This window comes from Hibiscus syriacus, unplaced genomic scaffold, assembly GCF_006381635.1.
Source record: "Hibiscus syriacus cultivar Baekdansim isolate YM2019G1 unplaced genomic scaffold, ASM638163v2 tig00110339_pilon, whole genome shotgun sequence".
In the NCBI taxonomy this organism is placed as follows: domain Eukaryota; kingdom Viridiplantae; phylum Streptophyta; class Magnoliopsida; order Malvales; family Malvaceae; genus Hibiscus; species Hibiscus syriacus.
The window spans coordinates 1611671-1639319 of NW_024062692.1; the positions used below are offsets into that span (position 1 = coordinate 1611671).

Genomic DNA, 27649 nt, shown 5'->3' on the forward strand with positions numbered 1-27649 from the left:
CAATAGCCGAAGCATATGGAATCTAATTCATCCGTTCTCTTTCTAGTGGAGTTGAAGGACACATTTCCTTAGAAAGAGAAATGTCATGTCTCATAGGCAAAAATCCTTTCTTGGATTCTTCTATACTGAACCTTTTCAACACTTTGTCTATATATGTACTTTGACTCAGACCTAGAAGTCGTCTTGATCTATCTCTATAGATCTTAACTCCTAAGATATACACTGCCTCATCCAAATCTTTCATAGAAAAACAACTACTTAACCAAGTCTTAACAGACTGTAAAGTGGGTATATCATTTCCTATGATGAGTATGTCGTCTACATACAAGATTAGGAAAGAAACAATGCTCCCACTAGACTTCTTATAAACACAAGGCTCATCTTCATTTCTGATAAAACCAAACTCTTTGATTGCATCATTGAAACGAAGATTCCAGCTTCGAGAAGCTTGCTTTAGTCCATAAATAGACTTCTATAGCTTATAAACATTTTCAGTATTTCCTGGAAAGACAAAACCTTCTGGTTGTGTCATATACACATCCTCTTCAAGTTTTCCATTAAGGAAGGCAGTTTTGACGTCCATTTTCCAGATTTCATAATCATGGAATGCAGCTATTGCGAGCAGGATCCGGATGGACTTAAACATAGCTAGAGGGGAGAATGTTTCATCATAGTCTACACCATGAACTTGTCAAAAACCTTTAGCGACTAATCACCCGTTGTATGTTTGTACATTACCATCTATGTCAATTTTCTTCTTGAAAACCCATTTACACCCTATAGGTTTGAGCCCTTCAGGTAGTTCAACCAAAGTCCATACTTGGTTTACTGACATGAAATACATCTCAGATCTCATGGCTTCAAGCCATTTCTCAGATTCTGGGCTAGGCACTGCCTCTTGATAAGTCCTGGGCTCATTTTGATCCATAAGAAGAACATCTCCAAGTGGCGTAACGAGAAATCCAAATCTCTCAGGTGCACGATGTTCTCTTGTGGATCTACGCAGTGATTGTGTTTCTAAATCTGTTAAATGCTCCTCAACAACTTGTGAAACATGCTCAACTTCAGGTTCATTTATTTGTTGTTCTTGAACTTCTCCAAGTTCAATATTTCTACCCTTCCCTTTCTTTGAGAGAAATTCTCTTTCGAGAAAAACTCCTGTTCGAGCAACAAACACTTTGTTCTCGTTAGGGTTGATGAAATAGTATCCCTTAGTTTCTTTAGGATATCCAACAAATATACACTTATGAGATTTAGGTTCGAGCTTTGCAGACATCTGTTGTTTTATATAAGCTTCACAACCCTAAATCTTTATAAAAGGCATACTAGGACATTTCCCATTCCATATCTCATATGGTGTCTTTTGAACCGATTTAGATGGAACACGATTTAGTGTGAAAGCGGTTGTTTCAAGTGCATGTCCCCAAAAAGAAGTTGTAAGGTCACTATGACTCATCATCGATCGAACCATGTCTAACAGTGTTCGATTCCTTCTTTCAAAAACTACATTCCACTGTGATGTACTAGGTGGTGTAAGCTGTGAGACAATCCCACATACTTTTAGGAGTTCATCAAACTCTATGCTTAAGTATTCTCCACATTGATCTGATCGAAGTGCATTAATACTCTTTCCTAGTTGATTTTGTACTTCATTTTTAAATTCCTTAAACTTTTCAAGGGCTTCAGATTTATGGCGCATAAGATAAATATACCCATACCGACTGAAGTCATCATTAAAAGTAATGAAGTAATGGAATCAACCTCTGGCTTGTGTATTCATTGGTCCACATACATCACTATATGTTAACCCCAATAAATCACTTTCTCGCTCACCTTTACTATTAAAAGGAGCTTTAGTCATTTTTCCTAACAAGCAAGATTCACATACATCATATTGTTCGAAAACAAATGAATCTAAGAATCCATCTTTATGGTGTTTTGATATGTGTTTCTCACTTATATGGCCTAAACGACAATGCCAAAGATAAGTTTGATTCGAGTCATTTGTTTTTGATCTCTTAGTATTTATGTTATAAATGGTGTTATCTTGATCCAAAATATAGAGACCATTAACCAATTGTGTCGAACCATAAAAAAAACTATCGAGATAAAAAGAACAACAATTATTCTTAATAATAATCTCAAAGCAAATCTTGTCTAAACAAGAAATAGAAATAATGTTCTTAGTCAAACTAGGCACATAATAACAATCCTCTAAATTTAAATCAAGTCCACTAGGCAAAGATAAAACATATGTCCCTATAGATAATGCAGCAACTCTTGCTCCATTTCCCACTCGTAGGTCCATGTCTCCTTTAGCCAGATTCCTTCTTTTTTGCAGTCCCTGTACAGAAATACAAATATGAGAACCACAACCGGTATCTAATACCCAAGAAGTAGATGTTGAAAAGTTAACATCAATAACATAAATACCTGAAACAAACATTCTGTTTGCTTTTGCCTTCTTGACCTCTTCAAGGTAAACAGTGCAGTTTCTCTTCCAGTGTCCGGTCTTATCGCAATGGAAACATTTTCCTTCTTTGCTAACTCCCCATTTGGGTTTCAATGCATTTTTCCCTTTTGTTTTGGTCTTACCATTTCCCTTAGACTTTGCCACTACCTTTTTCTTTCCCTTTCCTTTGTCCTTGTAGACCATCAGAATGGGCTTAAGTCCAACCTTTTTCATGTTACTTTCAGCAGTTCATAACATGCCAAGTAACTGTGGCAAAGTTTTGTTAATTTCATTCATGTTGAAATTAAGGAAAAATTGGCTAAAGCTATCTGGCAACGATTGCAGGATAACATCGGTAGCCAATTCATTTTTGAGAGGAAATCCCAGCTTTTCCAACGTTTGGATGTAGCCCATCATCTTGATGACATGAGCTCCTACAGGAGTTCCCTATGCCATTTTGTATTGAAATAGAGTTTTAGAGGTCTCATATCTCTCTTGACGTGCTTGCCCTTCATATATTTCTTTGAGTTTTGAATCATCTCATATGCAACCATGTCCTCATGTTGCTTCTAAAGCTCAGGAGTCATGGTGGCAAGCATTAGACATCCAACATCTAACATATCATCCATATGTTTCTTGAATTTGTATTTGTTAACTTTTGAAGCATTAGCTACCGGTTCATCAGGAACAGGTTCCTCAATGACATATTCCTTCCTTTTCTGTTTGAGAACAATTCTCAAATTATGAAACCAGTCAAGGAAGTTTATGTCATTAAGTTTATCCTTCTCAAGGAGTGATCGCAATGATAAAGTGTTGTTTTCCATTAAATCTACAACAATAGAAATATTAAAGTAAGTAAATTTACCGAATTTAAAATTTATAAATATGACTTTATTTACAAATTACTCCCACTATTTTATTCAAAATTAAAAACCCTCTTTGTTTTAATTTCAGAAAAATTCAACGAAAATTTTTCTAGTGGGTGAGGATCCATAATAAATCAATTTCCTGAATCAGCTTTGGCTTTTCTTTTAGGATAGTGATTATTTAGGTAAGTAACACTTGACTAGCTACATCTAATGTAACTCCTCATTTTGGTGAACAACTTTTGTTCAAGTCATCTCATGACTTATCCAAATATTTAACCTCTAGGTTTCTAATCCTATTAGAATAACCTAGCTAAGTTATTACCAATATTTCAACCGGTGAATATCACTTGCTTATTCTTCGCGTTTAACCAAGATAGATTTATGTTCCAATGCTTTGGCAAATCCCACACAATATCGATCAAAGCCTTAACGAGGGTAAATATTAGACGGTTAAGTTAACTTAGATTATAAAGAGGGATTTGTGTAATTATCTCATCGTTGTTCGTTTTAATATTAGGCCCTTATTGATCTCATCAATATATATTCTTATTATATCATTTGATGCATTGCATACATAACAAATATAGCAATAAATAAGATGCAATGGTTATAGCCCAAACCAATGACTAAGGTAGCCCATCCCAAGCTAATGATAGAACCGAGAACCCTAAAGCCTAAGATTACTCTCTAGGCATCTCGCCATTCTTCTGCTCCTTATGAATCTTCATAGATTTACAATTTTAAAAGAAACTCGTTTTACATACGAGGGAGTAAGATGAGAAGAGAAATACAATAGAGATATAAAAAGGCACGGCTCGCAGACCGTATTTCAAAATAAACCATTGTGAATTGAACAAGGGCTATAACCATGCATATCAAACACCGTGCAAAACAAACATATCATATATATATATACATGTTGTTAGCCTTTTTTAAAAATATTAATATGGGCCTTCAATTTGTACTGTTGATAAGGGGTCAAGGGGCGAAGCCCCTTGCGGGGTCTAGGAGCGGAGCCCCTAGCGCGCTTAGGCCGTACCGCGACGGCCGGTAGGATTTTTTGAAAAACAGTACTTATGTTTCCATGGAAAAACTTCACGATTTGATAGCAATTATCAACAGAATCGTTCTTTTGGGATTTTCAATCCCAAAGGTTTTCTGCATTGGAACAACCATTGTTCCACTGCTAAACGCGATCTGCTATCGCACTCCCATAGATCATCCAGCAACAAATCGATTGAAAAACATATTAACAAATTAACATATTAATCGTTGTAGGTATCGATTCGATCAATGATATCAACATATTTACCGAAATCGATAAAACTAGAACATGCATCTCATACATATCGCATCAACCAAAAATTTAACCCAAAATCAGATTGTACAAGTGGCTCTGATGCCACTGTTGGGACCGTCGGTGCACCCCATGGTGCAGCGGAAACAAAACTCGACAGTCTCACCAGCGATCCAAGTACGAAAAACTGAAATTGGGAGAAAAAGATGCGAATACTTACAGTGGGTTCCTTGAAAAACAGCAAGGACAACAGTGAATACTGGTGGTGTAGATCGGTTCGAATCTTAAGCCTCCACGAAATCACGTCTCGGCCTCTACTCAGTTCACCCGATTGAGAGCAATCTTTGTTTTCCCCAAAACTCTTTTGAGAGAAAACGGCTGAAAGTTTTTAAGTGTGTGTTGTTCAATAGCTGCTAGACCTAACACACTCTTTTATAGCCAAGTTACCCTAATCATATTAGGGTTTTATTATTTCAAATTAATTAAATCTATATTTAATTAATTGAAATTTAATAATCCTCTTATATCCAAGTTACCCTAATCATATTAGGGATTTTATTATTTCAAATTAATTAAATCTATATTTAATTAATTGAAATTAAATATTTGGGATTATTAAAACATATATTTAATTAACTCTAGATATATATTTTAGTAACGTACAACAATTGTACATCTTTGCTCGTTTCAATCCTAGGGTGTGACCTTGTAGGTTCTTGTAATGTTAGCAGTAATTATTAGAACAATTCTAATATTACATACAATGAGTGACATCTAGCAATATATCATTTTCACCTAAGTTACAAGAAAATATGATTCGACATATCATCTTGGTGATTACTCTTTTATGTATTACATCCTTATGTCTTTTATATCTAGAATATGCACAAGTCTTGGAATAGTCACACTTGTATAGACCATCTATTATTTCTTGATATCTAGCGTAGACTTTAATTAACAAATAGTTTATGATATCTCATATCAACTTATTCGAGCATGGCCATGCGTTTCTAGTCTTACTCAATCAAGTGGCCTGTGATATATTTCCTATTATGTAGGAAGGACAAATCCTATCTTAATCATACACACCCACTACATATATTGAGATATATTCAATAACAGTCTCTATAGAGCAACCAGTTACGGAGCTTGTTTAGCTGCATCAAAACATACAACAATATATGTTGGGATAGTATTGATCTCAAGTCTGAGGATCATACATATAGTCATCACCATGAGCAATGTTATGACTGTCACATAATAATCCAAGACATATGCGCATGGTCGGTCAATCCAATACATTGTTCTCTAACAATATAATCATGTATCAATTCTGACATCTCTATTTCAGTGAAAACTCATTGTCATCAATCAATAACATGTTAGTCTTAAGCGTATTATTATTGTCCATGCCCTTAATAATACTTGAATAGGGATCTTTTAATAATAACAATTATGTCATTATATGGACTTTATTATCTTTCAGTTTATGTTCAACACATATATAAATGAAAATAATAGCGGTAATGCCTTTATTCAATAAAATCAGTAAATAAAAGTATTATTACAATCATCATATGATTGGTCTTTGGGCATACTCTAACAGAGACCTTCTAACATAACCTTTATGTCATTAAGCCAAAGGTTCACAACAACAGGACCTTCCCTAGCTTCACTCTTGAACTCGGGGGCTCCTAACCCTTTCAATTTTTTGCTACATTCATTCTAGGAGTTGAAGGAGCAGGCGGTTAGAAACGCATCAAAATAGCGTCCAACGTCTTGAAAAACACTCCCTGATCTTGTACAGGCACTCCATGAGGTGTCTGCTCTTCACCTTGCCTGGCCAGGGTATATGAATTGTTACTATCATCATGTCCTTCATCTCCCGCTTCACTGTGAGAACCCTCATGATCAGACATCTAATAAGATAATAATATTTAAATCTATTAGCTAAGACAACATATTCAGTACATTATCATATCATAAATTTTCACTTTTTTGTTGGCATGTATACATTTTAGAACACACTTGACTTCAGTTTAAGCCTAGAATCGGCTAAATCATAGCTCTGATACCATTAAATGTAAGACCCCTAACCCATATCTGACCCGGATACAAATCCGAGGTGTCACATTGACTTTTCAAATCATTAACTATCAAAAAGTAGTTGAAAACTTAAACATTTGTTTTTAAAAATGATGGAACACGGATTTAAAAAGGAAATATAGAAAATTCAAATTCAAATTTAAAATAAAAAAATTACTAATTTACATAAATACAATAAAGTAAGTTTACAAAATCTGATCAGAGCATATTCGATTTAAATCTTTAATTATATGTCAACAACATTTAATACAACAAAATAATATAATGTTTAAATCGATTCTGATCTGATCTTCAGTAGAGATATGATGTCTTGACCTTACCTAGCTTTTTTTCGTCTTCTTTGAACCTACGTGTGAAGACACACACACGTTAAGTCTTTGACTTAGTGAGACATACAATTAATAAATAAAACATTAAAACAATTAAACTTACTCTTAGCTTTTATAAAATAAAATCATAGAGTAAAGAAACTATATAACATTTCATTAACAGAAACATATATTATCATGCACTGTTCATTCATATTATTATTTTTAATAGCCCATGGTACATCATTGAGAACTTAAGGTATGTGAGAGCATTAAGTTTGTGCACTAATGCAGTCACCACTGCTCATATAAATTGCACCAAAGTGCTGATTATAATATACACCGAAGCGCCACGAAGAAATTGTCCCGAATAAACACATAAATATGTCCCAAAGAACCACGTAGAAAAGTCCCAAAGGACCACGTATTATTGTCCCGAATGACCACGTAGAACCCTCGACTCTTGGCATGCCAATTATACCTTTAGCTCTCATATCACATACTTTTAGGTTTTACCATTTATTCATCTCACATAGCTTATGTCACATATTCATATCATCACATAGATCAATATCACGTAATATGGAATATAAACAGTGCATGTTCATGTATTAGCAGAATCAAAACTATGCTTACATTCATATAAACATGTATTTATAACATTTAAGAACTTTTGAAACATTGTTTAAATCAAAACATTGGAAATAGACTCATCGCAAGTCTTCTTTCCATAAAACAATAAATATATTAGTATGCACTCACCTTAGCCTCACTTAGTCAAAGAAAAACCCTTATCACTCTTAGTCGATCTTATAATGTTGAATCATCCGGAACTTGCCTTCGTTCGATATCTACACAATAATACGATCGAGATGAATATTGGAGTTCATATTACTTTTAATCAATCCACAATAATTTAAACTAAACAAAACACTTAATTCACAATTTCAATTTGAATAGTATCGGTACCCTAGGCTTAGTACTGATACTTCCTTACTAGTATCGATACTATACTTCAGTATTGATACCCATTCTACATTCTAGAATTCGACTTCTAAAAATGGCACCGATACTTGTCCATTAGTCTCGATACCCTTGGTATTGATCCTACTCTTTCGATATCGATACTGTTTTAAAGATTCATACAATTTTTACCTTATGGTATTGATACTGTTCTTCCAGTATCGATACTCAAACTCATATTTCACTCATATTTGCTTTGAAGTATCGATACTGTTCATCTAGTACCGATATCCTTGCCCATAAATTACCCATTTCAACTCGAAAATTTACCAAAACTCATTTAAACTCCACTTTTTTAACTTCTTTCATTCCATTAAAGTCAACTACATTTATCAAGACTAACTTATAACACTTTAACCTACTTAAACATCTAAAATTCCACATAATAACTTGAAACTAAAAATCAAATCAATTTATCAACATGCCCCAAATCTTATTCCAACACCATATATTTTTTATTTCAGCTCATAACAAGTCAAATTTCACTTCAAAATCCATTTACTAACTCTTTCTCATCAATTCACTCAAAAACCCTTTTTATTCAATCACTCATAACTTGTAAATCTTTTAGTTTCTACTTCTCTTTAAGCTTTCTCAAGCTTTCCTAATACCCCAAGCATCAAAACCAAATCAAAATTACAAGAAATAGCTGAATGAAAGATTTCTTACCTTAGTCAAGCAATCATGGTGGAGAGGAGGAAGAAAGGATGAAGAAAGAGAGAATTCTAGACTTCTCATTTAACTTTTTTCTTTTTTCCATGTGTATTTAATACATCCATAATGAATTTTTAATTCATTTTCTTGCGTAAAGACCAATATGCCCTTCCATATTTCAATCTTTGTTAATCAACCTACACCAATAATTTCCAATTAACTCCCTAAACTTTTCAATTTATCAAATTGATCACAAAGTTTAAAATCTTACACTATGGTCACTAACCCAGTTTTTAGGATGTTACATATTATTATTATTATTATTATTATTATTATTATTATTATTATTATTATTATTATTATTATTATTATTATTATTATTATTATTATTATTATTATTTATTACAAACCTGGACCTAGGCACAAACTAAATTTGAAACCCTAACCCAATACCTAAACTAACCTAATCTAAACCTAACCCTAATATACCTTTTCATCTTGAGCCATCGCTAAATCTGATTTCCATCGTCGTCGATCGAGTTCGTCTCACGTCCAACCGCGCCGATTATCACTACCGTCAAGCCTACTTGAACCAGATACGGGGTATTCAAAATGCAATCCACCACATGCAGAGGGAAACAGTAAATATCAAAGTAGCAAGTAGAGATTAAGATTTGTTTTTTATTTGTATCTCTGTAAAATCTTGGGTATAAAACCTGAAAATCAACATGTAAAAAGGGGATTTCTTCTTCCTTGATTTTTGGAATGCAATGCAAAAGCAAAAAAAAACTCAATGTAAAAAACACCCTTTTTTTCCAGCAAGTTTTCAATACAAGAAAATATATAAGAAAGGAAGTCGAAGAATTTACCTGAGAGGGGTAGTCAAAACTGAAGAGTCGATTCGTTATCACGGTGGTCAGAGTAGGGAAACCGAGGTGTTGAGGTTTTTTTAGAGCGTTTAGGGGTTATTTTTGTTGTTATAGGTTTTGATTTTTGTTTAGATGAGTTGATGGGGGTGTCTAGGGTGTTTTGGGTTCGGTTGGTGGTCATCCGACCACCATTGAGGGCGGCCAACAGCGTCAATAGTCTTTAAACTATTCGGTGTGTTTCAGTTTAGTCCTTAATTGATTTTTTGTTAAATTAACCATAATATTATTTGGTAATTTGTAAATAGGTAGTTAATCTTTAATATTAATTTTGTATAGTTTTAGTTTTTTAATACATGTTTTTTTATGTTTTTAGGGATTAATATCTTAGTTCAAGTTCTTTAGTTTAGTTAATAATTAGGGTCTTAACCTTAGCCTTTTCACACTTTGGTCCTTGAACTTTTAATTATTAATTGATCATAACTAATTAGGATTTTTAATAAGAGCCTCTATTTTAGGTAGAACTACACTTAGCCTTTAAATTAGGAAATAATCTAAATTGGCTTCCGCATTTAAGATGCTCGCATGACCATTTCGATTATTTGACTAAATAATTGGTAAAAATAATTAGGGTTAATATTATAGACTATATTTTTAGGTCTAAACCTTTAGGCTCTCTAAGCTTCATAATTTGGCACTTTAGGTTAGAGGAAGCCTCAATTAATTACCTAGTATAATTAGGTTGATAGAATTGATTATTTGATTGCATTCCGATTTCACAACTAAGAAAATGTTGAATTACCAAGGAATCAATGGTATATCTCCCATAAGTATGCTCAGGGGGTGACTACTAGTGATTTCCAAAGTAGATCGACACTCTTTTCAAGACCGTATCATGATTTCTTAAAATCATGGTAATAATTGGTTATTAGGCACAATAATCGATCTCCCGCATTCATGCTAGGGGCAAACACTATTGGCTTAAATAAACGAACATCCTTTTCAACTGTCCATCCATAGTGAATTCTAAATTAAATAAACCTTTGAACTCAAAATTTCCAATTTTAAATATAGGGTAATCAACTAGGTACCGATTTTGGGTCGTTGTGGGGGTGTTAATCCTTCCCCACGAGTAACTGATTCATGAACCTGTTTTTGGTTTTCGTAGATTCTAAACTTGGTATTTTGATATAAAAAAATTGTTTTATTAAAAGTACCCTTTTTATGGTGTTCCGATCGCACCTTAAAATGATTGGTGGCAACTCCCAACATTTCACAAATCTTTTCAAAGAAAAACCCCAAGTCGTACTTGTTTTTTTCCACCCAGGCCAAAAATGGTGACGAAACAAAAGTTATAATTTTAAGAGTCTCGACCGTAACAGATGTTAAAAATGTTTGATAAGTGATACATATCGCATTCATGTAATCTTGAAAATTTTATTTAAAAAAAACTTTAAAATATTATTATATTTGAAAAATATTAATTTCTCTAAAATTACAAAAAAATATCCCTAAAATACTTAACTCTAACCTTACTATCTCTCTTGTCGCCAACGACCACTGTTGTGTTCGTTGCCCTTAGCATCTTCCTTGTCATCTGTCATCTCCTTGGTCGTCAGGCTGCCTGGGTGTTCTGATTTTTTAAAGTTTGGTTCATCGGGTTCTTCAGAGATATCAAGTTTCTGGGTTTTAGATCGTCTCAATTCATCTTGTTGTTTGGTGGAGGTTCGATTTACAATAAATGCAGTCGGGGTGGGCATAAGGATTGGAATTAATATTTTTAAAGTTTTGATGTTTCTCTAAGATTTGAGAAAATTTTGGATTTTTTATTAAAAATATAGTTTTTTTTATTTTTTATTATAAATACAATTTTCAAAATGATATAAATGTGATATGTTTCACTAGAATAAATGTGGTAAATGATTAGTCTTATTAAAGAGCTCAATAATCAGAATAAGTATAGTAAACAATCAAATTAGACATTATACAAATCAAAGAGACAAAGGGTTGAATAGGGGTTGGTTCAAGTGATAAGTCGCTTGATATCACTTAAGCAAAGTCTCGAGTTCGGGTCCTTGTGTATGCATAAAATTCCTGCTGGGAGACTTATCCTCCAAAGTCAGATGTGCGACATGGATCGGTCTCGATTAATCAAAGAAAAGCCTTGGAACAAGAGACCAAAAAAATTAAACATGATACAAAAATTATTAAAAAGTTGACATTATACACTATGAGATTAAAAGGTTGAGATTTAAGATAAAATCCAAATATCTATTAACACAAAAATTAATTATCTAAATAAACTGATAATTTTTAATAAAAGCTTGTTTTGTTAAAAAAATATTTTTAATAAAACATTTTAATTTATTAATGTAAAACAAAAATATGTTTTAATAATTATGTTTCTGCTTTATATATCAACATTTAATTGCTATTTTGGTAAGTAATTTGTCACACTTTAATTTAGGGACTAAAATTTTCTTAAAATTAATTTTGGAGACTAAATTTAAATTTTAATTAAATCCAGGGATTAAAATGAAATTTTGATTAAATTCGAATCCAAATTCAAAAAATAACTAAAATTGAAGGACCACTTATGCAATTATACCATTTTTCCTAAATGTGGGTTTAAAAGCCCAAAACCAGAAACTTTATATTTCTGGAAAGTGTAAATCGTTCTTCTCTCTCTTCAACCTTTCCTCTTTTAATAGGAAATCTTTAATCAACGTTTCGTCGCCGACTGTTGCTCCATTTTTTACACCTCCCACACCATCGTGTTCCTTGTTTCATCCCGAGTCCACCAGTGTCCGCCTTGTCTCCGTTGTCGTCGATGTGTGAAGGGGTGAGGAAAGTCAGGTTTCTAACGTTGCGAAATCAAGCTCTCCATTGTTCACCGCTATGAACCGAGCTTGATAAGTGTCTTAAAACCCCTTAAAATGCATATAGGAATTTTTACAAAAACTTTTCCAAGCCTCATAAGACTAGCACGTGCCCCCACGCACCGCCGTTGCAAGTGGGGAAGGTTCACGCCTGGTCGGCTTCTAGAAACGGGATGAACCGACCCGCTTGCCCGACCTGTCTGCCCGATCCGACCCGCCTGACTCGCTCAGCTCAACCCGTCTAACCCAAGCCCAAGCAGGTCGAACTGAATCGGCCCAGTCCAAACTGGGTTAACAGTTGATCGATCGTTGATCGTTGACTGATGATCTCTGTTGACTTTTTTTGAAAACCTCTATCTTGATATTTTTAGACGTCTTGAGTCCACTTTTGCGGTCCGTTTTGCCAAATCGAGCCCGTTAATCCGAAAATGTTTAGTATTTTTAGCATTTTTGCTTATTTATTTCCTATTTGGTTATGGAATTGATCCGAGTATATATTTTTATGAATGTACTCGTGTTTCCCCCAATCGATGGTCGATTAGATCCGGTGTTTCTCGTCCGTTAGACCCTCACGATCTGTGTTCTTCGAGAGTTACTCGTAGGTTTCAGTAAATTGTTTAAATAGAGATTATTATTATTCATATTAGGATTCTGATATAAATTTTTCGATTCGTAGGATCTAGCGCTATCGCTGATCGTGATCGGCGTACCCAATAATAGGCTTCCTTATTATACTACTCAGACCGATGCATGTGTATTTCCTAATGGTGTTACATTACTGTTTTAAACTACATATATGAAATGTTTTAGATTTCTGATGATATTGAATATTTTTACGACATGATACATGATTTTCTAAATCTTGTTTATCTAATATCTGATTTATTGTATATTTCTAATATGGTATCTGGTTACTGTATTTCTGTATCTAATTTCTGAATATGGAATGTTTTCATGTTTTAATGGATTAAACTATCGTTTTCACTCGAATATATACATGTTTATTACTTTCATTGGGGTTATTATTGGAGGAAGTATCTCAGGCCTTGTCTATGACTTGTAAGACCTTACCGCATGCTCCTCTGGTTTGTGCACAGGGTAAGTCCTTACCGCATGTCCTTATGCTATATGTATAAGGCCCTTACCGGGTGTGCAGGTGGGTGTATGGTTCTGAGGAACCTACACATTCTGATGATCAAATGGGGTAGTGTTCATATGTTTAAAACATGTTTGATGAACTGATCTTTTACTGAAGTATTTTATATGTATGTTTTTATACACCGCAAGGAGCACACTGGTTGTTTTAGCTCATTATGTAAATTTTAACTTTTTCAGATAGTAGCAGACAGTAGACTAGCAGACTTGGCATCAATAGGATCGATTACTTCTCATTTTTATACCATTGTATATCCCTATATACCCTTTTTGCTATACTTTGGTAACACGTGTTTTTGCTATTATTTTTTATATATAAGTATTACCAGTATTTTGTTTTGTATATGTTTTATACGGTTTTTCTGATATATGTGTATATATGTTTATTGTATGAATATCACTGATGTTAGTTTCATATTATACTAACATATAAATTTAAACGTTATTTTAAATATGAAAAGAGCTTTAAAATATGATGTGACTGTTTAGATTTGATTATAATGTCCCGTTCGATTATAAGACTTACATAATTGATTTAAGAGAATGGATTGCATAAATAACTTTTGAAATGATGTTATGTGTTTGAAAAATATAGAAGACGGCATTGAAGAGATTCATGCAGTCATTGCATATGAAGTCGTTGGACCCCACAAACTGACTTAAGTTACTAGCAAATTGCATGGTACGGAATAAAAAAATACACACACACATGCAAGGCCATATCCAATAACCTAAGGAAACCAAGATGACTCAGAGGAAACGTGGAAGCACCCTACGAGACTGTCAGATATGGGAACGTACCACCATAGGTCAAGATAGTGGGAGGACAATGAATAAAGATAAACAGAGGTAGAGGTGTAAATGAAAATAATATTTGGTAAATTGTTTGTATAATTTCTGTAAAATTTTTTTTTTGTTAAGTTAAATAAATGAGTATAAATAAAGTTTTTTTTGTTTATTTAATAAAAGAAAGAACACAAATAAATATGTATTCGATTCATTTATGTTCACGAACAAGTTCGTTTATAAGATCGTTTATAAACTTGTTTATGAGCTCCTTTATCGACTTGTTCATTTATGTTTATAAACAAACTTGTTTATCTTGTTCTCATTTTATTTTTTACATTTTAAATATTGGTGAAGGTAGAGACTAAAATGTACATATAGTAAAAGCATAATTTTAATATTTTTCTTTAGCTTGCAAATAAAATGATAAAACTAAAAATTGAACATATAAAAGAAAAATAAATTGACTTTAAACAAATATGTCCGTAAATGCTAAATAAACATGTTCATGAACATTAAATGAATATGTTCGTGAACATATAAATGAACATGTTCTTAAACATTAAATAAGCACGTTCGCGAACAATAAATAAACAAACACGAATACTTTAAAAATAAATAAATAAATACGAACATTATATTAAAAATTAAATTAAACAAATCGAATATAAATATCTTTAAAAATAAATAAATGAACATAAACATAATTTTATTCGTTCTAGTTAAATTTATTTACACCCCCAATCGGAGGGAAGAAGAAAAATAGGGCTGTTTTGGTTTTATTATTTAATAAATAAATAATTATTGGTGGTAGAAGAAACGTCAGATTTGCACGGGATGGGACACGTTGCTGCAATATGAGGCCTCCGCCGCTTCGCCGACCAATATCTCTTGTCCATTCTTAATATCTCTGAAACGCCTCTTTTCTCTGATTGGTGACAATTTGGTACTTTTTCTCAAGTCATATATCTGAACCCAAATTTTTATTTCAACTCGTAAAACTTGACGTTGAATTAATGTATCTTTATCTTTCTGTTGCTAATATTGTTTCTTTCCCCCTGCATTTGCATCTATGGTTTAAAGTAACGCTTCCATATGTTTCTTATGTGCACATGAAGTAAACTATGTAAGTGATTAGAGTAATAATTAGTGGTGAAATAGAAATATTTTTAAGAGTAAATATATAATTAATAATAAAAAAATTTCGTATGAAATAGACACTAATACAATTTTAAAGTGAACGTCACTAATAAATTGAACAACTAATATAGAAAAATTCAAATTCTAAAGTCAACACATGTCCACTCTAGAGAAATCATGCATCCTCCACTAGGAATGGTTGTTATCCCTATAAATCTTAGGTTTGAGTATCAGAGATTGTTGTCGTAACGGTCCTTCAGATAGTTCGGAATCGAACCTTGACTTAAAGTGAATGGTTTTACCTTTTGGGTTAGGTAAGATCGAATACCTAAATTTTAACTTTTATTAGGTTTACATCTTACTAGAGATTCACTTAGAAAGGCTCGGAAGTCGATTACATATAGGAAAGGTAAGAACCCCCTCATCGTCCTTTCGATACCAATATTGTTACAAGTTGTCTTAATAGAAAAAAATTAAAATTTATCAAACGTTTGTCGATAATAACACATATGGAGGCTCTTTGGGCGTACGTTAGCAGGCTTAATGCTCTCTCATATTTTATTCTTTTCTTCTCATCTTTGTTCGTTTCTCATTCTTTGGGGATTTTCTGTCTCTGTTGCTATCATGGAATCGGGTTCTGTGAGTCTGGATTGGAAGGATCTGTTCCAAACTCTTGATTTCTTTCCCCCTGAGCTAAAGAATGGTGTGGCTACCGTTAAGCCTCCGCTTGAGGTGGTTGATGAAGGTATTGCAGACTGGAATCATGCCCTGGTAGGTCAATTTTTTGAATCGGCTCCCAGTTTTGGATCTCTGCAGCGTATAATTGAATCGATTTGGGGGAATTCTTCTCAGGTTAAGGTTTGTATTACCGACCCTAATCTCTTTATTTTTTCATTCTTAGATGTTGGTTTAAGGGATTGGGTCCTGGATTATGGACATTGGCATATTCAGAATAAGCCATTGTTCTTGAGGGGCTGGTCTCCTGGTATGCAGAAGCTCATTTTGACCTCTCCTTTGTCCCGATTTGGGTACAGCTTTATAACGTCCCATTAGAACTCTATTCCCAAAAGGGACTTAGTTATCTTGCTAGTGCCTTAGGTAACCCATTGTACATGGGCATCATTACAGCTTCAAGAGAGAGACTCGAATATGCTAAGGAGTACGTGGAAATTGAAGCTTGTGTCATCATCCCATAATCCATTCAGGTTATCTTAAAGAATGGTTCCTCTGTTAATGTTAGAGTTCATGTTCCTTGGTTGCCCAAATTCTGTGCTAAGTGTAAAACATTTGGGTACCATGTCAATTTGTGTATTGATGTTAGGCAGCCCCATCAGAAATCAAAAGAGCTGCAAGTTTGGAGGAGGAATGATAGTAAGGGCACAGAGTCTGATAGTAAGGGTAGCTTGCCTGTTACTGTTATTGCTGATTCAGGGACAATAGGGACTGCTAATGCACCTATTGAGATTATTCAAAGCTCAGTCTTGCCTCCTGATTTTGTATGCAACTCTAAAGAATTACTTGTGGGTAATGCTGTGGAGACAACAGTGCATGCCCTACAAAAGAACAGTGAGCCTAATTTGATGGGTGTTAGTAAGGATACTGCTAGTTTTCCACCAACTGCTACTGAGACTCAGAAGTTATCAGATGCTACTGTGACATTGAAGTTGTCAGACTCTGAACCTAGTGTACATGAGAGGGTACCTACTGATAGTGTTCTTCATATACAGAGCACTGTCTAATCTAGAGATTTCTCAACCTTACAGGATTCCTTGAAGAAAAAGCAAAAGGGAAGGAAAAAAAAAAGAGGTTGCTAGTTCATCAAGTAAAATAAAAGTTGTGGCTGAGGGCACCAGGAAAGCCCGTGTGGCTTCTTTGGGGGTTGCCATGTTGCTTAATGAAATAAAAACCAAAAAGAAATATCACCTTGAGAAAGTCAGAAGTTCTTTAGTGAATTTGAGCACAGGCATTAGTACTCAACTTGCTCCCTTTTGATGATTGTCAGTTTCTTGAACGTTAGGTGGATTAATAACCCCCTTAAACAACTGAAGTGTTAAAGAGGTTATTTTCTTATGAGGTTGATATCTTCTGTTTGATGGAGTCTTGCATTCGTAGTGTGAACTCTGCTAATTTTTCTTCTGCTCTGTCTGAAGATTGGTATTTTGCTGAAAATTTTGAATACACTGAAGGAGGTAGATTATGGGTCTTTTGGATGAAGCACCTCTCTTTCTCAGTTTTGAGATGTTGTGACCAGGCCATATCTATCACTGGGTCTATTGATGGGCATGTGACTACTATTACTGATGTTTATGGCAGTAACAGTGGTGTTGCTAGGAGAAGACTCTAGGAACACTTGGGTATAATTGAGAAGAATATTGGTCACTCCTCTTGGCTGATTGGGGGGGACTTTAACATCATTGCCAAGGCTAAGGAGAGTTCTAATTTTGACATCATGGGGATTCACTGTACCCCTGATATGAAGGATTTTCAAGACTGTTTGGAAGACCTTTTCAAAGCTCATGGACCACCCTTTCCTTGGCCCTTTATTCACTTGGTCCAATAAACAAGAAAGCTCCTTTCTGGCTCAAAAGTTGGACAGAATCCTTATTAATGATCAATGGCTGGTGGATTTCTCTTATTCGTTTGTTGAATTCAAGGCCAATGGGGTATCTGACCATTGTCTTGGTATGTTGTGGACTCACAAAGGAATGGTGGCCAAGAATCCTCGACCATTCAAATTTTTTAATATTTGGTCTGGTCATGAAAAATTCCTTGATATTTTTAGGGATTCTTGGCAGAGCCAATGTGGTGGGGATGCTATGAGCTGTTTGTTCAGCAAGTTGAAAAGACTTAAGCCTATTCTTAAGAAGTTTAATTCGAAATTTTTTGCTGATATCTCTGGTAGAGTCAAAAACAAGAGGGTAGAATTGGAGCAGATTCAGATCTTCAATCTGGCTCACATTAACCAGAGGAGAATTGAGGAAGAAAGGAAGATTCATGCTGATTTAGTTGACTTGGAAGTTGCTGAAGTTATTTTCTATAGGCAGAAAGCCAAGGTTCATTGGCTAAAGGAGAGAGACTTGAATATAAAGTTTTTTCATCTAAGGGTTCTCTCCAATAAGAAAAAGAATTATATTATGGCCATTAAGAGTAAGGATGGGCAGTGCTATGACTATTTTGAAGGAATGTCCACTGAGCCAGTGGGTTATTTTACTAACCTCATTGGTTCTCCTGATTCTCTTGTTAAAGGGTGTTCAGCTGTAGCTTTGAAGGATCTACTGAACTACTCTTTTCCAGAAGGTGCAGACACCTTACTTACAAAGGAGGTGAGTGATTTGGAGATTAAAGAAGCTCTTTTTAAGCAAGATAAGGACAAAAGTCCAGGCCCTAATGGTTATACTTATGGCTTCTTTAAATCTGCTTGGAGCATTGTTGGTAGGGACTTTATTTCTGCTGTAAGGTATTTTTTCCACTCTTCGTACTTGTAGACTGCTTAATGCTAAAATCTTAGTTCTGGTCCCAAAGTCCTTAAATGCATGTATGGCAAAGGAGTTTAGGCCTATATCTTGTTGTTCAGTAGTTTACAAAACCATCACCAGAATTATGGTTAATAGGCTTACGCCCTACTTCCCTGGCATGATTTCCTATAACCAGTCAGCCTTTGTCAAGGGTAGGAGCATTGTTGATAACACCCTTTTAGCCCAGGAGATTGTGAAAGGATATTCTAGGAAAGGACTTTCTCCCAGATGTATTGTTAAAATCGATCTGTAGAAGGCTTTTGATTCCATTAAATGGGACTTTCTACTGATTGTATTTGAGGCTATGGGTTTTCTTGATGTTTTTTATCACTAGATCAGGGTTTGTATTACTACCCTAATATATAATGTTTGCTTGAATGGTAGTTTGGTGGGGTATTTCAAGGGGGCAAGGGGGATTAGACAAGGTGATCCCTTGTCTCCTTAACTTTTTGTTATGGTGATGAATGTTCTTTCTGCTATGCTGAACAAAGCTGCTAAGCATGGAATTTTTAAATTCCACCCTAAATGTAGAAGAATCTCCCTAACTTACCTTAGTTTTACTTATGATCTCCTTGTGTTCTGTCATGGTTCCCTTGAATCTGTTCTTGGTGTCCAATGCACCCTTGAGAGGTTTTATGATCTGTCAGGCCTTAAGCTTAATACTTTGAAGACTGAACTTTTCGCATGTGGGTTAAGTGGGAGTACCCTTGATCAGATACAATCTGTTACTGGATTTAGAGTGGCTCAGTTACCTGTTAGATATCTTGGAGTGCCCCTGGTCACTCAGAAACTCACTAGTAAGGATTGTGCTGCTCTTTTGGGGAGAATTAAGGACAAGCTCTCTCAATGGTCTAGACAGAAGCTTAGCTTTAGGGGTAGACTTCAGTTGATCAAGACAGTGTTGCACATTATTTTCAATTATTGGAGCAGACAGCTCATTCTCCCCAAGGGGATTGTCAGGGACATTGAAAGGTTATGCATGCGATTTTTCTGGAAGGGCAATGACTCTCCTACCAGAGGAGCTCGTGTTGGATGGAATCAGATATGTTCATTAAAGTCTGAGGGTGGTCTGGGCCTTAGAGATCTATCCTTGTGGAGTAAAGCATGTTGCTTGCTGCTAATTAAAAATATTCTGGCCAATGAAGGTTCTATTTGGATAGCTTGGATTAAAGAATACTGCTTTAAAAATGTGAGTTTTTGGGAAGCGATATGTAAAGACCATTTTAGTTTGATTATTAAAAAACTGTTGAATCTCCGTGAGGTGGCTAGAACTTTGTTCCTTCCTAGTACTGATTGGCGTCTAATTAGCAGTAAATGGATATGGGGAAATATCAGAATCAGCAGAGAGAATGTTAATTGGCACAAAATCATTTGGTTCCCTGCTCATATCCCGAAATGTTCTCTCATTTCGTGGATGGACATCCCCAATAGACTGCCTACTAAGGATAGGTTGATTCGTTTTGGTTTGGAAATGGATAATAGTTGTATTATGTGTGGCAATGGGCTGGAAACACGTGACCACCTATTTGCTAATTGTTCCTTTGTATTATATCTGGGATGAGCGTAACCACAGGATTTTTAGGAGGTACTCGAATTCAGTAGAAGGGATTGTTACATTGATCAAAGAAATTGTTCAATACAAATTGTATAGACACTCTACACATAGAAGAGATGATGTAAATAGGCACTTGTATATGAGTTGGGGACTGATATAATGTTTATTGTTGTTTGTAGCAGTTTTTGCTGCTTTCTTTGTATGAATATAAGTTACTTATCTAAAAAATATTAAAATTTGAGTCTAAATTTAAAGAAAAAATCCAAATTACTTAACTTTGTGTATTTCATATTGTAAAATAAAATAAATTAGGGTTTTGAAAAAAGTAAAAAAAATAATTTGGATCAAATTTACAAAAATAAGATAAAAGAGTCACGTGCACTAAGATAACTCAAATCATACCCGAAAAGGTAAATTAATACTGAAATTGAATAAAAAATGAAAATTTTAAATGACGTACATAATTAATCACCCATTAACCACCAATTGAAGCAAGCTAGCCAAAGGTTAGCCTTTGCAATTTGGGAATTGTAGGGGGAGATAGGGAAAGGAGAAGGGATGATGTAGGGGATTGTTTTTATTAATAGAATTTATACAAAACTATTTTTAAAGTTAATTTTAAATGTGCAAATAACTGTTTGCTAGAGAAAACCCCTAAAACTTTAAAATTCTTAATTTCAAATCTCATTATCAGCCATCACCGATCATCATCGCTGACATCGTCGTCGTTCGCCCCCCCACCCTAGCAACCTCAATTTTACCACCATGAACCCTAAATCATCCTAACTTGTTTTTTCTTAAACTATAACCCCAAAGTCATAAATTATGCACAATGAATGAGTGATTTGTCTTACCCTAAACCATAACCCCAAATACATGAATCATGCACAGTGGATGGGTGATTTGTTTTGCCCTCTTTATTTTGCAGCAAGGCGTGATTATTTGCAGCACCCACTCCACAGCTTGATGCTTAGCGGGGCGTGAGTGACGATAATATTTAGGGTGATTTGGGGACGAAAAATTTAGAGATTTTGGAGATTTGGATTATGACAAAGGAATGATCGGCGAAAGGCGACAACAACAGTGGCGATAATGATGGGTGGTGATGCTCGACAGTGGCAATGACGACAACAATGATAGTGACCGAAGTGGCTGGTAATATTGTTCGAAAGTAATTATTTTAAGATTTAGGGAATTTTTTCTAATTTCAAAAAAAATTAGGGTTTATATATATATAATATGATTTTATTTTTTTTAAAAATAAAATTTATAAACGTGACACATGTAACTTAACGGCCGAATTTAACGGCCGTTACAGTTTATGCACCTAAAAGTATAACGTTAGAAACGTTAGACACCTATTTTTAATACCTAAAGTTAACTTTAAATATTTTATGGACACTTACTTTTATATTAAGCTTTTTTTAATATTTTAAATGATATTTTTAATTTTTAATTAAAAAACTAAATACGACATATGTCATTCAACGGATTTTTTTAACGACTGTTATTGTCGATGCATTTAAAATTGTAATGTTTGTAATATTACATACTTAAATTGACCGGAAAATAGTTTAGGTACCTAAATGAGAAAAAAATATTTCGGACACTTACTTTTATATTAAGTCTATATTTAATATAATATTATTATTCCATTTTCATTCAAATTAAGTAATTATTTAAAACTTTTAAAATATAAAAATTCCAAAATTTAATCAAAGGAGCAATATAGAAAAAATTTCATATTTTGTTCAAAATCCTAACAGACGGAGTCGATTAAACGCGCCTTTAAAGTTAATCGATAAAATTTTACCACCGACCGACTAAATTATCTATAGGATAAAAACGTACCTAAAAGATGTTATTAACTCTAATCACATCACACAAATTAATTTACTTCAATAGTTAAAAGAATCGTTAATGTTTTTAAATATCATGAGTTTGAGTATTAATGGTTAAAAGAATCGTTATTGTTCTTAAAAGTTATAGATTTGAGCGCCTTTAAAAGTCAAATAGTTAAAAATATTTAGAACATATATTACATTGTAATCATTTTAGCCTTAATAGAAAAAAAAATGTGATTAACTCCACAATTCGACATGCTTTTGAACATAACATAAATGAATGTAATTTCGATGAATAATAAAAATTTAATATTACTTTATAATTAACTTTTAAATTTAGTATATATAAGTAAAAGAATATTCAAATTAAATATAAACCAATGACTAGTTTAATGGGTACTTCTGCTGTGCGACGCCTAAAAAACGACTAAAAATGGCGTGATCGGTTAAAGAAGTGATCGGTTAAAATTTAGATCGGCTATGTTATATCATTTAACCGGAAATATTATCAAGCACAATAACATATTAGGTAGCGCTTATATAATGTAATAGGTAGCGCTTATATAATAAAATAGATATTTAACCGGAAATATTATCAAGTACAATAACATATTAGGTAGCGCTTATATAATGTAATAGATAGCGCTTATATTGACTTATTTTATCATAAAACCGGTAAATTTCAACCGGTTACATTGTAAATTGACTTATTACATTATAATTATCGATTTCGATGTTTTTGGGATCGATACAATTTTAAATGTATCGACACTTTATACGTGCACCTATTTGTGCTTTCATTTTGGAAAAAAAATATCGACACATATTTAAAGAGTGTCGATACATAATGTAGACATATTTACTAATTAACTGGTATATTTTTACCGGTTACATTGTAACCTGTTAATAATTATCGGTTTTATTGTATTGGGATCGATACTTTTTATAAATGTATCGACAATTTATGCATACACCTCGTCTGGACAAGTGTATCGACACAAATTTAAAAAGTGTCGATACTTTATGTTGACCTATTTTCTCATATTTTTAGCTGTTATATTGTTATCGATCGATACATTTTTATAAAGTGTCGACACTTTTTAGGCGCTATAACTTCTTCTCTTTTAAATTCAGAAAGTGCCGATACTTATATTAAATTATCGACACTTTTAACATATCCGGTAGCGTTTTACCAGTTTTGTCATTTTGAGACCGGTTTTGTCATATTTTTACATGTTATATTGTTATGGATCGATACATTTTTTAAAGTATCGATACTTTATAGGCGCTATAACTTCTTCTCTTTTAAATTCCAAAAGTATCGATACTTATATTAAAGTATCGACACTTTCAACATATCTGGTAGTTATTTAACCTGTTTTGTCATTTTGAGATCGGTTTTGTCATATTTTTAGCTGTTATATTGTTATAGATCGATAAATTTTCATAAAGTGTCGACACTTTTTAGGCGCTATAACTTCTTCTCTTTTAAATTCAGAAAGTGTTGATACTTATGTTAAATTAGCGACACTTTCAACATATCCGGTAGCGTTTTACCGGTTTTGTCATTTTGAGACCGGTTTTGTTATATTTTTACCTGTAATATTGTTATGGATCGATACATTTTTTTAAAGTATCGACACTTTTTAGGTGCTATAACTTATTCTCTTTTTATTTCCAAAAGTGTTAATACTAATATTAAAGTATCGACACTGTCAACATATCCGGTAGTTATTTACCTTTTTTTGTCATTTTGAGACCGGTTTTGTCATATTTTTAGCTGTTATATTGTTATAGATCGATACATTTTCATAAAGTGTCGACACTTTTTAGGCGCTATAACTTCTTCTCTTTTAAATTCAGAAAGTGTCGATACTTATATTAAATTATCGACACTTTCAACATATCCGGTAGCGCTTATATAATGTAATAGGTAGCGCTTATATAATAAAATAGGCATTTAACTGGAAATATTATCAAGTACAATAACATATTAGGTAGCGCTTATATAATGTAATAGGTAGCGCTTATATTGACCTATTTTCTCATAAAACCGGTAAATTTCAACCGGTTACATTGTAATTGACCTATTACATTATAATTATCGGTTTCGATGTTTTTGGGATCGATACAATTTTAAATGTATCGACATTTTATGCGTGCACCTGTTTGTGCTTTCATTTTGGAAAAAAAGTATCGACACATATTTAAAGAGTGTCGACACATAATGTAGATATATTTGCTAATTAACCGGTATATTTTTACCGGTTACATTGTAACCTGTTAATAATTATCGGTTTCATTTTATTGGGATCGATACTTTTTATAAATGTATCGACAGTTTATGCGTACACCTCGTCTGGAAAAGTGTATCGACATAAATTTAAAAAGTGTCGATACTTTATGTTGACCTATTCGTCATTAACCCGGTATATTTCTACCGGTTACATTGTAAATGTATCGACACTTTATGCGTGACTGTCGTTTGGCCATTCATTCTAGACAATAAGTATCGACACAAATTATAATAGTATCGATATGTTATGTTGACCTGTTTTATAATTAACCGATATATATATACTGGTTACATTGTTAATTTACTTATTACATTATAATTATTTGTTTCAATGTTTTTGGGATCGATACTTTTGGAAAATGTATCGACACATATGTTTACATATGTATCGAAACAAATCTTTGTGTTTACTAATTTTGTCATTAAAAAAGTATATTTTAACCACCTACATTGTAATTTTACCTATTACTTTAAAGTTATTGAATGTTGTAGTTATTGTACATACCTGAATATGTCCTGCAAATTTAATGTTGTACCCACCCTTCAACTACCACTACCAATACCACATCCTATTGAAAGCACCAATGAAAACATGTTGTTCAATGAACCTTTACTTACATCTCCATCAACTCCTGTTGGGACCACTGAAATTGCACAACAAAATTTTTGCCATGGATCATACTGATGCAGACAATCATAAGCCAACCGATGAATGCCATGAAGTACATAATGTTGATGAATCTGACATATTGGTTGGTAAGCTCTTCTCTTCACGTGATCAAGCTTGGTACTTTTTCAAGGGATTCGCACGGGAACATGGGTTTAGTGCACGTCGGGGAACAACACGGCTTGACATGGAAGGGAATGTGAAGACACAAGAATTTTGTTGTTCGAAAGAAGGGTTTCGAGAATCAAAAGTCAATACCGTTGATCATCAACGTGCTCATACGCCAATCACAGAACAGGATGCAAGGCTAGAGTCATAGTTACAACAATAAATACAAACGATCAGTGGGTTATAAGTAAGTCTTATCATAAACATAATCATGCATTGTGTACACCTGCTATGACACCATTTATGCGTTCTAATAGAGCTGTAAGTAAGGTTGATATCGATGAGGCAACAACATTGAAAGAGGTCAGTGTTGGCACGTCACAAGTTATAAACTATTTAACGGAGCAGGCATGGGGCTGTCATAATGTTGGATTTACACATAAAGACCTCTACAATGCACTTCAAAGAGGTAAAGCAAAGGAAATCGTCGATGGGGATGTGAATGCGCTTATTGGTTACTTTGATTATAAGAAACATGATGATCCCGGGTTTTTTGTGACATACTCGGTAGACGAATCAGGGGCGTTGCATAATCTTATTTGGTCGGATTCTACATCGAGATCAGATTACATATACTTCTGTGATGTAATTGAGTTCGACACAACGTACAGAGATAAATTGTATGGTCGACCAATTATGCCTATTTTCGGTGTCAATCATCACCATAACACAATTGTGTTTGCTACTGCCATAATCACTGACGAGACGTCTCAATCTTTCGAGTGGGTGCTACATAATTTTTTAAAAGCCATGATGAACAAATCGCCTATTTCAGTTGTCACCGACGGGGATAGGGCAATGCAGAGGGTTATCAAATCTGTTATCCCTAATGCTAAGCATAGATTATGTTCTTGGCATCTTTCTCGCAATGCACAAGCTGACATTGGTGACCCAAAATTTACAGCAGCATTCTCAAAATGCATGGCTTCCTGGTGGACAACCAAAAAATTTGATATTCAATGGCGTTCAATTGTTTCAGAATTCAACGTCGAAAATCATCCATGGGTGATTGAGAAGGGAAATACTCGGCACTTATGGGCATAAGCATATCTAACCGATTATTTCTTTGCTAATATTCGCTCAACACAAAGGTGCGAGTCTATGAATCCTTCACTCGTAATTGCATTGAAACACAAGAAGACTTATTTAGATGTTGTTCGTGCAATTGAAGATGGAATTAGTAGAATGCGTCTGAACGAGTTGAAAGCATATTACTTAAGTTCCTAGATGAAGCCCTTCCAGATCACAAAACTGGTTGAATTTGAAAGTCATGCTTCTGAGATTTTTACGCGCGAATCTTTTCATGTGTTCCAAGAAGAACTTCAATGGGAGACATTGTACCGGATTCAATAAGAGATTCAGTCCTTATCATATGAATGTCAATATTTTATTTGAAAAAATACAAAGAAAAAAAATAAGACATTTGAAATTAGTTTTGATTCAAAGTAGGTGGACTAAGGATGCGAAGGCTTCTGCACCCAGTTTTATTGATTTGAATGTGCCTCCAGAAATAATGCAAATGACAAGGTTTTCTTCTCTACGTGCAACAGCAAGTATGTTATGCTACGCTGCATCAAAGACAGACGCGTCTTTCAAAATCGTAATAGATGAGATTAAAAGACTAACAGAAGAATTTGAGAACTCGTTTGGTTTGAATGATTCAGTCGATCAGAGCAGTGTATTAAATAACATTCGCGACCCTCAACGGAAACAACGTAAGCGAAAAGAAGTAACAAAGAACAAGGTCGAGAAGAAAATTAGGCGATGTGGGTTCTGCAACGGTGAGGGACATAACAAACTAACATGTCCTCAAGTCAAGCTGGGTTTGAATACAAGCACGTAGTCTACTTCAACTGATTTTTTTGAAGACGGAATGGAATGGTTATTCAGTCCAGCACATGATGTTAGAGACATTTGGAATAATGCAGAGAACGATCTCCATATATCATAAGTATCAACATGACTCCTATTGTGTATAAGAAACATGTACAACAACCTATTGTTATTGCTAACTTTTCTCATCTCATACATAATTACATTCACATTCAAATTGTCAGTACGTTAAGTAT

General features: G+C 34.0%; 1 protein-coding gene across 1 annotated transcript; it reads left to right on the plus strand.

Annotated features, from left to right (window-relative positions):
* The first annotated feature begins 19510 nt into the window (after nucleotides 1-19510).
* LOC120120557 lies at nucleotides 19511-20611 on the plus strand. Its single transcript, XM_039140173.1, has one exon. It carries the CDS (start codon nucleotides 19511-19513, stop codon nucleotides 20609-20611), a length of 1101 nt encoding a protein of 366 aa, XP_038996104.1.
* The last annotated feature ends 7038 nt before the right edge of the window (nucleotides 20612-27649 follow it).